At 46.0% G+C, this 15543-nt stretch overlaps 1 protein-coding gene across 1 annotated transcript in view; it reads right to left on the reverse strand.

Moving 5' to 3' along the window:
• The window catches only part of uba7 (ubiquitin like modifier activating enzyme 7), a 231125-nt gene that overhangs the window by 214266 nt on the left and 1316 nt on the right, over nt 1-15543 (reverse strand). Inside the window, exons 3-5 of the mRNA XM_033037366.1 lie at nt 5871-5937; nt 4174-4342; nt 3648-3782 (exon numbers count right to left, since the gene is read on the reverse strand). Of these exons, the coding sequence (XP_032893257.1) occupies nt 3648-3782; nt 4174-4342; nt 5871-5937 (371 nt within the window). The remainder of the gene's footprint in view (nt 1-3647; nt 3783-4173; nt 4343-5870; nt 5938-15543) is intronic.

Below are 15543 nucleotides of genomic sequence, written 5' to 3' on the forward strand. Positions count from 1 at the left end.
AGTAAGGACCTGTCCCACCTTCACAACCTAATTCACGACCTCTGCCGAGTTTGCCCTCGACTCGTACTCGCAGCATGGTCGTCATGAGGTCGTAGGTAGGTCGTAGCAGGCCGTGATGCTAGTCGTAGGTACTCGTGGCATCAAGTAGGTCAGGGCGTTTTTATAGCATGATGAAAAATGTCCATGAGTAAAAAAGGTCATGAATCAGGTCGTGATAGTGGGACAGGCCCTTTAGGATGATCCTAAATTTGAACGTGTCAAAGAGCATGTTACTTGGTGTTTAGTTTAGTTTATTATTGTTACATGTATCGAGGTACAGTTGTGTGCTATCCAGTCAAAGGAAAAAGCTATACATGATTACAATCAATTCATCCACAGTGTACAGAAACAGGATAAAGGGAATAACGTTTAGTGCAAGGTAAAGTCCAGTTGTTGCCTATATTGGACAACTAGTTAAGGGGAATGATTACATAAATGGGCTTGTTTTCCTTGGCGTGAAGAAGATTGAGGGTTGACAGTATGACTATATAAAATTACGGTGGACAATAATACTAAAGGGCATAGCTTTTAGGCGAGAGTGACAAAGTTTAAAGGAGATGTACTGTTCTATATTCTGCACTGTATGACTCCATGGCCATCAGCATTAACAGAAAGGTCTAACCCCATTCCCCACCCACAGTGGCATCTGATGATCACCTGTTTATTACTCATTGGCCTATGCTGGCTCTCAACAGAACTCCCCATCACTTCCATTCCCGCCTCAGCACCTTGAGCCTCTGCAACTTGTCGTCCTTCATATGTCCATCACCTTCTCCCTGGTCTTCCCACCCCCCACCTTCACAATGACCAATTAACCAAAGCACCCAACATAATCAATGTCCACATGCAACCAGATCGCTCGCTCCTCCTCTCGCCCGTCAGGCAGAAGACACAGGTCCACCACTGATTTTCTGACAATCGGTGATCTGGCACTTCCTTTGATTGGGACAAAATTACGATAGAACCTTGAAATCTGTCCCAGAAATCCACCCAGAAATGTGGTGCCTAGGCTGGGTGAGTCGGCCGATCTCAACCCCATTAGGACTTCCGCGCCGATCAGCGGGTCGGATTCGCCCCCTGCGGCCTGGGCATCTGGAACGTTGGCCCAGCCGTAGCCGGCAGATCTGTTCCCATAGCCGACTTCCGAGGCCACATTTGCCCTCGGTGGCCTGTTCTGGTACTGTCGGACTCCTCTCGGAGACCGTGATCTCTGTTGGTCCGTCAAAACGGATAAACCAGAAAGGCTCTGGAACCAAGGGTGCCGGAAAATTTGGTGGTGAACCTGCACAACGTCTGAAGGTAAACACCACCAGATTCAAGAATAGTTATTCAACTATTGAATGGGTCTCCCATATACTAAGGATGTATTCACAATCCCCCAATCTACCTCGTTGTAAACTTTGCACTTTTTATGTGCACTTTCTCTGTAGCTGTACTGTTTCTTTCTCTTTTTGTACCACCTGATGTACCCATGTCTGGATGATTTACTACATATCATTGAAAATAACATTTTTCACTGTATCTCGGTACACATAACAATAATAAACTGATGTGGCAACTGGGGCGCAATGGTAACGTTGCTACCTCACAACGCCAGAGATCTGTTCGATCCTGACAATGGGTGCTGTCTGTACAGAGTTTGTATGTTCTCTTTGTGACTGCGAGGGTTTTCTCCGGATGCTCCGGTTTCCTCCCACTTCCCAAAGATGTGCAGGTTTGTAGGTTAATTGGCTTCTGTAAAGCTGTAGATTGCCCCGAGTGTGTAGGATAGTGTTAGTGTACGGGGTGATCGCTGGTCGGCGCGGACACGGTGAGCCGAGGGGTCTGTTTCCGCGCTGTAACTTTAAAGTCTGAAGTGAAATTTAATCAAATGCATCATGATCACTGGTCGGCACAGACTCGGTGCCAGGCTGTGTCTCTAAACTAAACTAAAAGTATCAAACATCATCACTACACATCCTCGTGATGTGGGAGGAAACCCATGAGATTGTAACTCCCCGAGGTCAGGATTGAACCTGGGACTGTGAGGCGGCGAGTCAGCTGCACCAACTGCTCCACCGCTGCACTGTCCCGGGGTTGAGGCTGTGATTGCAGGAGTCAACGTCAGCACAGATCCCAGGCCATGGAGTCCTGTACCCTCACATTTTATTCACTTTCCAATGAGGAAACATAGGTTTAAAGAGGCTCCGTTCAGAGATATAATAAGCCAGCAAAAGCAGGGCAGCTCTCCACAGACACATCCTCCTAACTGAAGGCTTGCTTTACTGGAGAGGTATCAATCGATCAACATAGTTACTCAGGGCTGTCATGAGACACCCATTAGGAATGGGCCACTGCACATCAATCTGTAAACATACGTCATAAAAACCTTACATAAGAATTCTCCCTGCTATTAGACACTAAAACTCAATGATTCCCATGGATGTTACAGCCACTAAAGTGCATGATCAGGCACTGTTCCTCTCTTCCAGTCATTAGTACATGCCTCACACGTGCCACTCAGTCGCCAGTCTCCATCTAAACTTGGATCAACATGGGATATGCTCCATTAGTATCCATTATTTATGTTGTTTGCTCGTCTTGCCTGTCCTGCCCAACGATTAAGATCCATTTTGCGAACGATTTTAAGTACCTCCAAATGCAACAGAAAACCATAGCTTCTAACAGCAGATAGCATTGAAGGTCTTAATGTGAACAGAGAGCATGTTACTTGGTATTTGGTTTGGTTTAGTTTAGTTTAGTTTACTATTGTTACATGTACCGAGATACAGCATAAAGCTTTTTTGTGGCGTGCTATCCAGTCAGACCATGCATGATTACAATCAAGCCGTCCACTGTGTACCGATAAAGGGAATAACATTTAGTGCAAGATAAAGTCCAGTAAAGTCCAATTAAAGATAGTCTGAGGGTCTTCAATGAAATAGATGATAGATCAGAACAGCTCTCTTGCTGGTGAGAGGACAGTTCAGTTGCCTAATAACAGCTGAGAAGAAACTGTCCCTGAACCTGGAGGTGTGTGTTTTCACACGTCTATACCTTTTCCCTGATGGGAGATGGGAGGAGAAGGAGTGACCGGAGTGAGACTCATCCTTGATTATACTGGTGGCCTTGCCGAGGCAGCGAGAGATGTAGATGGAGTGGATGGAAGGGAGGTTGGTTTGTGTGATGGTCTGGGCTTCGTCCACAACTCCCTGCTATTTCTTGCTGAACAAATGCCCGTCTATGTTGCGTGAAAACCAGGGCTTAGTATTAAAATCCACAAGCACAGGGTTCAAGACCTGAAATGTTAACTGTTTCTCTCACCACAGATGCATCGATGGTCTGCATAGACCCGATGGGCCAAAGGGCCTAGTTCCATGTTGTATCTCTGAACTGAATCTGTCTCGGGCACAACACATTGATGTAATTACAAAGATGTGAATGTGGGATAACATATAACTAGTGTGAACGGGTGATGGGCGTGGACCCGATGGGCCTGGTTCCATGCTGTATCTTTCAATTACCCAATGCTCTGGATCTCACATGATCCCTAGGAGACTATTAAAGATCAGCAAACTTATCCTTGCAATTAAAATCAGTGGAAGTCTCTGCAAATGTTTTAACTTTACCTGATGCTGAAGAAGTACATCTTTGGTCAGTATCTCGGTGTACGTGGAGACTGGAACATAACTGTTCAGCCCAATGAGATGCCTTTTCGAAGCATCTGCCCTGTTCTTCCCGATATCTTTCTCCGACAAATAAAACTGAAAATAGAAAATAAACTGATCAAGATATTCTTCTATATTCTGATAGATTTCTCAACGGCACTTTCCTAGATTTCAATGAGTTGCTTGAAGGAGACAGTTTCGGACAGGTGAAAGTCATCTGAATTTCTCTCATTGGAACAACTTTAATTTAATGGATGCACAAGAGGCTGCAGATCCTGGAATGTTACGTATAAACCAAATTTGTGGATGTCCTGGGTTCGATCCTGACTAAGGGTGTTGCCTGCACGGAGTTGGTACGTTCTCTGTGCTTCAATGGAAGCAGAATGCACACACACAAGGTTGTAGGAATCTACTACCGCGACTCATGTGAAAGCATACAAAAGGCAGGTCTGTTCATTTTGGGGATATTGATGTATTGTCCACCTACCTGGGAGGAGAGATCGCTCCACTCTGTGGTACCTTCATCATGTATCGTGACCGACTTGACTCCACCCAGGATGATGTTCTTGGCGATCTCCACCCCAAGTCCTCTCATCCCAGAGATCAACACGTTGGTTTTCTTCATTCGCTCCATGGCATCATAGCCCAGCACGTACCTAGAGGGGAGATTCCGGTTTTTATTCCTCGATTGGAAACTGGGGGACCGCCATTTTTAATGCTGCAAGATTGGGTAGTGCTGATTAAGTTTAGTTTACAGATACAGTGTGGAAACAGGCCCTTGGCCCTCCGAGTCTGCGTCGAACAGTGATCCTCGCACACTAGCACTATCCCGCACACTAGGGACAATTTACAATCTTTTACCAAAGCCGATTAAACTACAAACCTGTACGTCTTTCGAGTGTGGGAGAAAATCGGAGCACATGGAGAAAACGCATGTGGTCACAGGGAGAACATACCTGTTTGCAAGAGGTACAGCTCTTTGACTATTCAGGCAAGTCTTACATTATACGAGTACAATCAAACTATACAAAATGTCACCTATTCTGCTCTATGATCGTTGCTTTCGTCCATCTGTCCGCGCGTTCGCTCGCTTTTGGTGCCGGCGCGCGATTTTCTCTAGGCTGTTCAAATCGAAGATGTTCAGCCTAGTTAATTATTAACGAAAAATCGCTGGAAGACCCCGTCGCAAAAGCTATTATTAGGTTTAAAGGCCTTGAATAATAGTTATAGTAGTTTAAAAATCAATCTCTAAACCCGCGACCGCCAGCAACCGCAGGGTCTCATAAAGCAAACCACAGAAAGTAGGTTGTATATTTTTACATTAAAAAGGGCTTCTAAAGATCCCTTTATACAAAGTTTAATATTGCGAGTAGCTCATTTTGGGCCCATTATATCGCGCAGTATTTTTCTGGGCATTTGGGGGCACAAATCTACCGCAATGTGAACGTTCTAAACCAGCGCGTTCCACAGGGACCCACTGGAAAGCTGATTTAAATGGGCATTTATTTACAGCAATTGAACACTGAATTCCTTCCATTTGGCCTATAAATGAATGTAAATGAGATTTAAAAATCATGTTTTATTGTGAATTATTTGTGAATATTATTTGGACATTTAGGCTATTTAAAAATGTTAATCATTTATTAAGAAATGGATAGATGTTTAGATCTAGTAATTGAAGTCTGAAATTAGCTACAATTAGGTAACTAACTAATTATATGCTTTAATTTCAGGTCATCCAAGTAAGATTATTTTATATTTGTTTCAGAATGCTTCAATCTATGATAACTGAAAATTTCATTCAGTTCTCTTAATTTTTTAGAAAGTTATGGGCTTTTGACTGTTCACGATCACAACTTTTTTGTTATGTCCATAGAAAATCAATAGGGAACAAGATGCTCATTTCCGAGTATGAAAATGGCCATAACTTTTTAAATACTTGAGATATGAAAGTGAATTAGGTGTCAAATTAAACTTATTTTTATGCTTTATCTGATGGGATAAATTACAGACTTGATTTTTAAAATCTCAAAATTTTGTAACATTGCTACTCTGTGGGCTGAAGGGTCTGTTTCCGCGCTGTACCTCTAAACTAAACTAAGGTCAGCTTTTCTCACATAGCGACCATGCATATCCACCCTTGAGCGCCATTCTCTTAATGGCTTTGCTTTCAATTCTACTTACAGCTGCCGGGAATATAATCCTTCGTCGATCTCCATTGAATCCACTTGAGTTTCCACGGTCACCAAACCTGAAGGCAACAGAACGTGGGTTAACATTTTGTTGAAGTCGGGACTGAAACTGAAATCTTCCTGATGGGGAAGGGACGTTGCATTGTATTTGCTCCAGGATTGGGTACAAACTCATCGCTTGGAGGACAAGAGAGCTGGGTGATCCAAGAATTGGCCATTTAGCGGGTTATTTTTTTTGGCTTTGGATTGGATGCATCATCTCTTTGCCTCACACTCCATTGTCTAGGTTTCAGGCATCTGAATCGTGTGCTCTGAAACTTTGTTCCTAAACCGTTTTACCTTCCCGCTCTTCATACAAGTCCCACTTACAGCCTTCAGCATGCCCAACCTCTTTCTTGGTCACCCATTTTAATGCTTCCTACCACCACCTCTCTTTTCCAGCTTTCTACCTCCTCTACTCCTGTCAGTCTGAAGAAGGGTCCCAACCCATAATGTCTACCTATCCATTCTATCCACAGATGCATAGAGCAGAGGATCAGGCCCTTTGGCCCACAATGTCTGTGCCAAACACGATGCCAAGATTAACTCTTATCTGCCTGCACATAATCCATATTCCTCCATTCCCTGCATATCCATGAGTCCATCCAAAAGCCTCTTAAATTCTACCACTGTATCTGGTTCCACCACCACCCTACACATTCCAGCCATCCACCACCTTCTGTGTAAAAAAAAACTTTCCCCTCTCACCTTAAAGCTGTCCTCTCCAGTCTTTGACATTTCCACTCTGAGAAAAGGGTTTTGACGGTCTGGCCTATCAATGGCTGTTAATGCTGCCTGACCCACTGAGTTCCTCCAGTACTTTGTGTTTTGTTCAAGATTCCGGCATCTGCAGTCTCTTGTGCCTCCTTTCTAACATCTTATAAGTTTATAAGATGTAAGAAATATAAGATGCAAGAGCAGAATTAGACCATTTGGCCAATCCAAACTACTCCACCATTCAATCATAGATGATCTTTCTTTCCTCTCAACTCATTCTCCTGCCTTCTCCCCATAACCCCCGACACCCATACTAATTAAGAATCTAGCAATCTCTACCTTAAAAAAAATATCTTGGTCTCCACATCCGTCTGTGGCAATGAATTCCATAGATTCACCATCCACTGACTAAAGAAATTCCTCCTCATCTCCTTCCTAAAGGTACATGCTTTTATTCTGAGGCAGTGGCCTCTGGTCCTAGACTCTCCCACTAGTGGAAACATCCTTTCCACATCCACTCTATTCAGGCCTTTCATTATTTGGTAAGTTTCAAAGAGGTCCCCCTCAACCTTCTAAACTTTAGCGAGTACAAGCCCAGTGCTGTCAAACGCACATCATAATCCAATCATCCCTGGGATCATTCTCGTAAATCTCATCTGGACCCTCTCCACAGCAGTACATCTTTCCTCAGATATGGGCCCAAAACTGCTCACAATACTCTAAATCTGGTCTGGCCAGTGCCTTATATAATGCCTCTGCATTACATGCCTGTTTTTATTCTAGTCCTCTCGAGATAAATGCTTTGACACCCTTACTAATCAAGAACCTGTCAATCTCCACTTTAAAAATATCCGATGTCTTGACCTCCACCACCGTCAATATGGGCAGCACAGTGGCGCAACAGCAGAGTTGCTGCTTTACAGCGCTAGAGACCCGGAATTGGTCGCGAGTACAGATGCGGCCTGTACAGAGTTTGTACATTCGCCCTGTAACCACGTGGGTTTTTCCCAGGGTGCTCCTCACACACTCTAAAGACATGCAGGTCAGAAGGTTGATTGGCTTCTGTAAATTGTCCCTGGTGTGTAGGATAGAACTAGTGCGCGGGTGATCGCTGGGTGGCATGGACTCGGTGGGCCGAAGGGCCTGTTTCTACATTATCTCTGAACTAAACTAAAAGGAGAGTATAGGGCAAGAGTGGGAGTGAGCAGGGGAAAGAGAGCGGAAATATATAGGAAGTACAGAATTTTCAATGATAACAAGTTTCCCTCTCTCAGGGTTCCCAAGTAATAAATGCACCTTTGCCAACACCGCACCAGATCTGGAGAAACAAAAGGCATCTGTAGCAACAATACTGAGTGCAGCTGAGTGTCTGAGCAAGGTTATGGTAGTGGGGTAGGTGAGGAAAAACATTCTCAGTTTCAGATATTATCCTTTCTGTTTGTTGTGTGCAAACAAACTAACAATGGAGTTCGTCCCATATCTGTGATTAAATCGTGCTACATATCGGGGGCTAGTCGTTGAGGTGTAATTTATTTTTATGTAACCTCCTTCCCCTTAATAACTAGCAGAGTTCATCCCACTTAAAAAGGGATAACTGACATTAATATAGGGCTGTTTCTTGCAATTGACATTGGGATTTCCACAGAAGCACAGGGCACTTTCACTTTCGTTTTCAATGTTTTCCAATTGCAAGAGCATCAATAAGTTTCACTTTATTTTTCAACGTGGTATCTGTAATTTGGGAATCATCCCACTAGGATGATTAGCCTCTACATCCTAAGAAGTCTTAGGAAGTTCGGCGTGTCCCCAATAACTCTCACCTACTTCTACTAATACGCCGCAGAAAGCATTTTATCAGGAAGCATCACAGCAAGGTTTGGGAACAGCTCCATCCCACACCACAAGACGTTGCAGAGTTGTGGATGCAGCCCAGACCATCAAACAAACCAACCTCCCTTCCATTGACTCCATTTGCACTTCACGCTGCCTCCTCCGCAAGGCCACTTGCATATTCAAGGACCAGTCTCATCCTGGTTATTCCCTCTTCTCCTCTCAGGCAAGAGGTACAGAACTGAGAAAACGTACACCAGATTCAGGGACAGTTTCTTCCCATCTGTTATAAGGCAACTGAACCTTTCTATCAACAACTAGAGAGTGGTCCTGAGCTTCTATCTACCTTATTTGAGACCCTTGGACTATCTTTAATCGGACTTTACTGGACATTATCTTGCACTAAATTATATTCCCTTTATCCTGTTTCTGTACACTGTTGATGGCTTGCTTGTAATCTTTCCGCTGACTGGTTAGCATGCAACAGAAAGCTTTTCACTGTACCTCGATACACGTGACAATAGACTAAACTAATAACGGCAGGAAGGAATGGATGGAGTTCCCACATTCCAGAGGAAAGGGGTGAAATAAAAAAAATGAAAGAAGGGTTGGAAAATGGTGAGAGATGTCGCTGGTTAGAGAACTAGAGTCACGTTTTCGATACAACACTATTTGGAACTGAGATGAGGAAGGAGTTTTTCCATTTGGAAGGTTTAATTTCTTTCCACAAGAAGACTGCGGATCCTGAAGATCAATGGGCTTGTAGATACCATCTGGACCTGGGGTGTCAAACTCATTTTAGGTCATGGGCCAGATTGGGCAAAATGAGACTTCATGCGGGCCGGATCAGCTGTGCATACACGCGTGCTCCCACAGCTTTCGTTGCCTGTTTTTTTCAACCTGCTCTCATGTGTCTCAATCTCTGCTATAACTACTTTACAAATGTTGTTTCTTATGAAGAAGATCGCCCAGCAGGCATTACTTTTATGATTGGTATTAACTTAGTCGTAGGCTACAAGAAAGATGTGGTGAGAGAGAGAGAAAAACGATGCTATTTTGGCTAAGATTGTTTTGGGAGCCACACCCTTTCATTAATAAACCATTTGAAATCGAACATTAACAGACACAAATGTAGACCTAATGAAACAAATTGTAAATGTAGGCTACACAAATGCACCTAATTTTTATGAGCCTTGCTTCCAGCAATCAAACTCAGACAATGAACACAGTTAGCCTCTAAGTGTGAACGCATTTACAATAATAGAAATCTGAAAATGAATGAATCACAATATTATCACACTCGATATCTCATAATGCATGTTGCTTACATGTTGCAGCATATCGAACAGCTTCACTCATTTTTCACTTGCTATTATCATGAATAAGTGAAGGGTTTCGTGATAGCTGTGGAACACAGAACTGACCAGAATCAAGTCAGCAGTTCATTATTATTTATTACTCTACATAGAAGTGGGTACCTAAAACAGGTCAACTAACATTAAAATAAAAGACAATAACAGAGATACAGGACTTTCAGCAGCCAGTCCCAATGTGTCTACTAAGACTTTCAGAAAAACAAGCTTTAAAAAAAAAACCTGGGAACTCAGTTCAACCATCATCCAGTTCAGAAAATCACAACTGCCTTTTTAGACAAGATATTGATATTTTGGAGTCCATATAATAATAATAATATATCTTTTATTGTCATTGCACGTCAGTGCAACGAGATTTAGTGTGCAGCTCCACTGATGTACAAGAAAGGTAAATAAATACAATACATAAATAAACAAGCTGAATTGATTAACGTGACCATCTGAGGGAGACTGTCCAAAGGGGGTGGGTGGGGGGGCACTCATTAGGGCCGGTTCAGAGCCGCTATAGCTCTTGGGATAAAACTGTTCCTGAGTCTAGAGGTTCGGGCGTAGAAGGCCTTGTAACGTCTGCCGGAGGGAAGTAGTTGAAACAGACCATGGCAGGGGTGTGATGAGTCCTTATGGATGCTGAGGGCCTTCCTGAGGCACCGCGTGTGGTAGATGCCCTCCAAGGCTGGTAGCTCTGTCCCGATGATCCGCTGCGCTCTGTTGACGACGCGCTGAAGAGCTCTCCTCTCCGCCTCCGTGCAGCTGAGATACCACACAGAGATGCCATACGTTAGTATGCTCTCTGTGGTGCAGCGGTAGAACGTTGTCAGCAGCTGTTGGGGCAGACCAGTCTTTTTTAATGTCCTCAGGAAGAACAGTCGTTGCTGTGCCTTCTTGACCAGCGCGGCGGTGTTTGTGGACCATGTGAGGTCTTCTGAAATGTGAGTGCCCAGAAACTTAAAGCTGGACACTCTCTCCACACTTTCCCCGTAAATGGAGATTGGGGCGTATTCTCCAGAATGGGACCTCCTGAAGTCAATAATCAGCTCCTTGGTCTTGGAGGTGTTTAGTGCCAAGTTGTTATTGGCGCACCAGTCCGCCAGGTTCTGCACCTCCGCTCTGTAGTTTGTTTCATCACCGTTGGTGATCAGCCCAATCACTGTTGTGTCGTCTGCAAACTTCACGATGGTGTTGGTGTCGAATGCAGGGACACAGTCGTGAGTGAAGAGGGAGTAGAGCATGGGGCTTAGTACACAACCCTGTTGTGTGCCAGTGCTCAGGGTGATGGTGGAGGACAGGTGCGGGCCCAGTCTCACTGCCTGCGGTCGCTCCGTGAGAAAGTTCAGGATCCAAGCGCATATCGGTGAGCTGAGGCCTAGCTGGTGGAGTTTGGTGGTGAGCTTGGTGGGGATGACCGTATTGAATGCAGAGCTATAGTCAATGAAGAGCATCCTCACATACGTGCCCTGTCTGTCCAGGTGAGTCAGGACAGTGTGAAGGGCCAGAGAGATGGCATCCTCTGTCGATCTATTTGCCCTGTATGCAAATTGATGGGAGTCCAGTGAGGCAGGGATGCTGGATTTAATATGGGAGAGGACCAGCCTTTTGAAGCACTTCATGGGGATTGGAGTCAGGGCAACCGGCCGGTAGTCGTTGAGGTTGGTGATTTTGGACTTTTTCGGCACCGGCACTATGGTGGCTGTTTTCAGGCACTTGGGGACCGTTGCCAGAGATAGAGATAGATTGAAGATTCTCGTGAATACCTCCGCCAGCTGTCCAGCACAGTCCTTTAACACTCTTCCCTGTACACCATCCGGGCCTGCAGCCTTGCGTGGATTAATCCTACGCAGAGCGCACTGTACCTCCTGAGTGCTCAGTGTTAAGGCCTGTCCCTCCACTATGGCCGGGGTTATTCAACACCTGGTGGTGTTGCCAGTATCGAACCGGGCAAAGAAGGTGTTTAGTTCGTTGGCCAGTGTGATATCACCGTGGGGGCAGGCGGGGCTGCTCTTGTAGTCAGTGATGTCCCTGACACATGCTTCTGGTGTCCGCGGTATTGAAGTGGTCTTCTACCCTTTGCCTGTGGATGACTTTGGCCTTTTTTATGCCTCTGTTCAGGTTCGACCTGGCCGCACTGTAAGCAGAAGTGTCCCTGGATTTAAAGGCGTTGTTGCGTGCCCTTAGTAGATCCTGAACCTCCTTGTTCATCCAGGGTTTCCGGTTTGGGAACATCTTTATTTGCTTGTCCACTGTGACAGTCTCCACACAGCAGTTGATGTAGGAGAGCACAGTGGATGTGTACTCCTCCAAGTCTACCTCTGTACCACTGGTAGCCTGTTGTGCAAACAGGTCCCAGTCGGTGCGATCAAAGCAGTCCTGGAGTTGTAGGGTTGCGTCCTCGGGCCATATTTTGACCGTCCTTATTGCAGGTTTGGTCTTGCGGATGAGGGGTCTGTATGCAGGCAGTAGAAACAGTGAGAGGTGATCGGATTGTCCCAGGGATGGGCTGGGGAGAGCTCTGTATGCGTCCTTGATGTTGGTGTACACTTTATCCAACGTGTTTGAGCCCCTGGTAGGGCACTGCACATGCTGGTGGAATTTGCGGAGTGTGGCACGTAGGTCGACCTGGTTAAAGTCCCCTGCAACAATGAAGGCACCGTCGGGGTGAGCATCCTGCTGCTTACTGATGGCCGAGTGCAGCTGTGCTAGTGCTAGGTTAGCATTAGCCTGTGGTGGGATGTATATGGCCATGATGATAACCACAGTAAACTCCCGAGGCAGGTAAAACGGTCTACATTTAAGCAGTAGGTATTCCAGGTCTGGGGAACAGTAGCTCTCGATTGCAGCTCTATTATTCCTTTCCAATGTGGAACATGAATGGTTAACATGCAGAGAAACATTCCACCACCCCATTCCCTGCACACTGGTTGGTTTTAACAAGAGAGACTGCAGGCTATGCCAAACAGCAGAGTGGTGGAGCAGGTTTAACAACTTTCTTAAAGAGATGAAATACAATATTCCAAGTTACCAACTTGAGGGGCATCAACAAACAGTGTCACTAACACACAGCAGAAGCGTCACCGTCACGGGGCTGGAAACTGGAAGTATCCCGAGCTAAATCTGCTACCACCATCATCTGTTGCGACAAATGATGGCTTCCATTGATTGTCGCCGGAAGCTTGCGTTCTTTTCGGGACGCACGACGACAGCGAGGCCAACATTTGTAATAAGATGGACACGAAAAGAAGAAGAGACCCATTTAATTATCACGCCTCTGTATTACACAAGGGGGGGAGGGGGGGGGGGGGGGGAGAAGGATGTACATGGTTTGGTTTTTAAAATGTCCCTCCAAATTCCGCGTTCCCCACATCTCGGGTTATTCAACACCATTGTGCCAGAGCTACTACACTCCAAACTCCCCCAGTTGACTGTGCCTGAAGCCTCTGTCTGTGGATCACCAACTTCCTGACAGACAACAAGCAGCATGTGAGGTTGGGAAAGCACATCTCGGACCCGGAGACCCTCAGCAGTGGAACACGGCAAGGCTGCGTACTCTGCCCTTTCCTTTACTCCCTCCACACCAACGACTGCACCTCCACAGACTCCTCTGTCAAGCTTCTCAAGTTTGCAGACGACACAACCCTGATTGGACTGATCCATAATGGGGAGGAATCTGTGACATCTGTGGCCCTTTAAGTTCCTTGGAACCATCATCTCCAAGGACCTTAAATGGGAGGTCACCATCGACTCCAGTCAAAAAGGCCCAACAGAGGATGTACTTCCTGCAGCAGCTGAGGAAACACAATCTGCCGCATGCAATGATGGTCCAATTCTATACTACCATCGTAGAATCTGCCCTCACCTCTATCACGGTCAGCCACCAAGCACGACATCCAGAGGCTGCCGCGAATCGTTCGATCAGCTGAGAAGGTCAAGGAAAGAGCGTTCACGTCGCGGCCCTGTTTCAACCAATCTTTCCACCACCACGCACAAGACGCACAAGAAGCGCAAGACAGATACCATTGTGTAGATGCCGAGAAGTGTGTTCAGCGCTGGCTGAACAACTTCTAATCTTGTGTGTGGACTCGATAAGAAGAAGAAGCTGAGAAGGTTGTTGGCTGCAACCTTCTCTCCCCCCCCATTGACGAATTGTACACTGCAAGGGCCAGGAAGCGAGCGGGTAAGATCATCTTACCCACTAGGGGCGCCGCAGCCTACAGTCCGTTTATTTCCATCTTTTTTTAATCTTAGTTTGTCTAACCAGTTTGTTTTGGGGATTCTTTAGTTTTCTATGTGGGGGAGGGTAAGGGGGAAACCGTTCCCAGTCGCTTCCTGGCGGGGATGCAACTATTTCTCCAAGTCGCATCCTCGCCCCCCTCCTCGCGACCTACCACTGGATCGGAGCAGCCTTTCCTACCGGAGACCGGACCAGAGCTTCGGCAGTGGCGGCGCGGCGCTGGATTCACCACGGAGCGGGCAATACCTACCTGGATCGCCGTTTGAAGCTCCGGAGCGTTGGGCCTGCTGCTCCAACATCACGGAGCTCTGGTTCGTGGAGCTCCCAGCGCGGGCGGTGCTGTGCAACATCGTGGAGTCCCTGGGGCCCTTTGCTGAGTGCCGCCAGCGTGAATCTCCGCCCGGCGGGGCCTGGGGACGTCGGGAGCCGCGGACTCCGGTGGGAAGTGGCCGATTTGGAGGTCCAAGCCGCTGAGGTTGTCCACCAGTCCCGACGTCGGAGTTCCAACATCCCGGCGAGCGGGCCTGAGCTGCGGGCTGCCCGTAGCGGCGACTGCGGAGGGCTCCTGAGGCCCCAACCACGGGTGAACATCAGGAACATTAGAGGAAGATGACTGACTTTGGTGCGTTCCCTCACAGTGGGAAACTTTTTGATTCTGCTGTGTGGGGATGTTTTATGTTGGACTCTATTGTGTGTTGTGTTCTTTATTTTTATTGTAATGCTGTAGAGTGATCACATTTCACTGAGCCAACTGGCACATGTGACAAATAAAAGTATCTTGTATCTTTGACCCCTCTCACCATGGCCACAAACTCTTTGAAGCACTTCCCTCAGGAAGGCGATTCCGGACTGGCAAAGCCGCCACAGCCAGACATAAAAACTGCTTTTTTTCCCCATGAGCAGTAGCTCTACAAGTCTGTAGCCTCCTTTTGCTCAGGCATTTTATTTCATTCACATGTTTAAACTGTGATGTTTTATTCTTAATGTTTTAATGTTTTATTCTTAATGGATTACTGAATGTCATGTTGTTATTTGCGAGCGGAGCACCAAGGCAAATTCCTTGTATGTTGGCAAATAAACTTATTCATTATTATTATTATCATTATAATTCAATGACAACCCGAGGTGCAGTCTCGACACACCCAATGGGTATCATCAACTTCACCCGTCACATGCTGGAGGAGTGAGCCGAGACGAGGTTTAACATTAAAAAGGTGGAGTAGCAATTCTAAAACAAAAATAAGGAATGAGTCGGGCAAAAGTAAGAAAAACGTTCAGTGTTCAGACTAACCTCGTCAGCTGATGTTGCCTGTTTCATTTTAGCTAATTTTACATGGTACCCTCAAATAACACTCAAAGCAAGACTGCTCCCCACCCCAACGCGGATACAGGTGGGGGGGCCTCCAAAGAGACAGGCACCAAAAGTATTCCTAGCATTATACTGAACGCTATTTGGTTTAGGCCTAGTTAAAAACAAAACA

Source organism: Amblyraja radiata, chromosome 18, assembly GCF_010909765.2.
Source record: "Amblyraja radiata isolate CabotCenter1 chromosome 18, sAmbRad1.1.pri, whole genome shotgun sequence".
NCBI classification, from domain to species: domain Eukaryota; kingdom Metazoa; phylum Chordata; class Chondrichthyes; order Rajiformes; family Rajidae; genus Amblyraja; species Amblyraja radiata.